Source organism: Octopus bimaculoides, chromosome 13 (assembly GCF_001194135.2).
Source record: "Octopus bimaculoides isolate UCB-OBI-ISO-001 chromosome 13, ASM119413v2, whole genome shotgun sequence".
Classification (NCBI taxonomy): domain Eukaryota; kingdom Metazoa; phylum Mollusca; class Cephalopoda; order Octopoda; family Octopodidae; genus Octopus; species Octopus bimaculoides.
The window spans coordinates 1,567,642-1,568,984 of record NC_068993.1 but is presented as its reverse complement, the minus strand read 5'-3'; the positions used below and the strand labels follow the sequence as shown (position 1 = coordinate 1,568,984).

The following is a 1,343-nucleotide window of genomic DNA, read 5'->3' as shown; positions in this document are numbered from 1 at the left end:
ATATATATATCATACACAAACACACATATACAGGAATGGTAAAGATAGTGAAGTTAAAGAGAAAGTAGTTCTGAAGAGGTGAGGAATTTACCTCTAGTAGCACCTTGTAATGGTGCTAGCATTAGTTCTGGTGATGGAGCTGATGATATGGTGATGGTGCTGATGGTGGTGGTGGTGGTGGTGGTATGGTAATGGTGCTTATAATGGTATAGTGACAGTAGTAGTTGTGGTGGTAATGATAATAGAAAAACAAACAAAACAAAACCAGCATATCACCACCACCACCACCACCACCGGCTTTGTCATCAGCATCATCATCCTCATCAACAATACCACCACCACCACCACCACCACTACCATCACCTTCATGATCAGAATCATCATCCTCACCATCATCACCTTCATCACAATCACCATCACCATCATCATCATCATCCTCACCTCATTTGTGTTGCTGTCATCCTTTGTTTGGAAAGTTCTTCCTGTGAATCCTGATATTGAACTGCCTGATTCTTGATTCGCTCTTCCAACGAATGGACGTCATCTTTCAGATTGTTGACACGTAACTGCAACTCATCTCGCTCAACTTCACTCTGTTTGTTGTTGTTGTTGCATAAATTACAGAAAAGAAAATGTAAGTAGTAGTAGTAGTAGTAGTAGTAGAGAACCACAAACATGTCTACAGAAGTAAACTCAATAAAGAAACCAAACCCACCAAAACAGTCCCAGGTCATTATAATCAACCAAATTCACTGAAGGTAGGTGCCCCAGCATGGGCACAGACCAATAAATGGAACCAGTAAAATAATAATAATAATAATAATCCTTTCTACTAAAAGCACAAAGCTTGAAATTTGCAGGGAGGGGACTAGTTGATTCCGCTGACCCCAGTGCTTTACTGGTCCTTATTTTATTGACCCCCAAAAGGATGAAAGGTAAAGTCAAGCTTAGCAGAAATTGAACTCTGCTTGCTTATTTCACCAGTTTTAACAGATAAAGCAGACAAAGGTACAAACGAAATAACTCACTAGACTTAACTGGCAACTGAGATCTTCCACTTTCTGTTCCAGATGAGCTCGTTCGGTTAACGATGAATCTGTGGACAGCTGGAAAGAAAGAAAGAATCCAAGAAAATGTTAAAATATTTTGGAAGTACCAGATCTATTTTTAGAATCCAATTTTGTGCACTATTGTGTGTGTGTGTGTGTGCGATTATATCATCCTTTTATTCCCATTTTCATGTTGGCATGAGTTGGACAGTTTAACAGGAGAGCAGGAACTGGCAAGGCTAAGAGATGGCAAGGACAGGAGATGACAAGGACATGCAAATATATATATATATA

The 1,343-nt window shown here is 39.5% G+C and overlaps 1 protein-coding gene across 6 annotated transcripts in view; it reads right to left on the bottom strand.

Moving 5' to 3' along the window:
* Window positions 1-1,343, bottom strand: part of LOC106868062 (centrosomal protein of 135 kDa) — a 46,104-nt gene that overhangs the window by 12,011 nt on the left and 32,750 nt on the right. For all 6 annotated transcript variants that reach the window (XR_008265347.1, XM_052972299.1, XM_014913171.2 and 3 more), the window contains 2 exons: window positions 1,029-1,106; window positions 442-593 (listed from right to left, as the gene is read on the bottom strand). Coding sequence is in view for 5 of the 6 variants with exons in the window: in XM_052972299.1 (XP_052828259.1) it covers window positions 442-593; window positions 1,029-1,106 (230 nt within the window). In the remaining variant the exon portion in view is untranslated. The remainder of the gene's footprint in view (window positions 1-441; window positions 594-1,028; window positions 1,107-1,343) is intronic.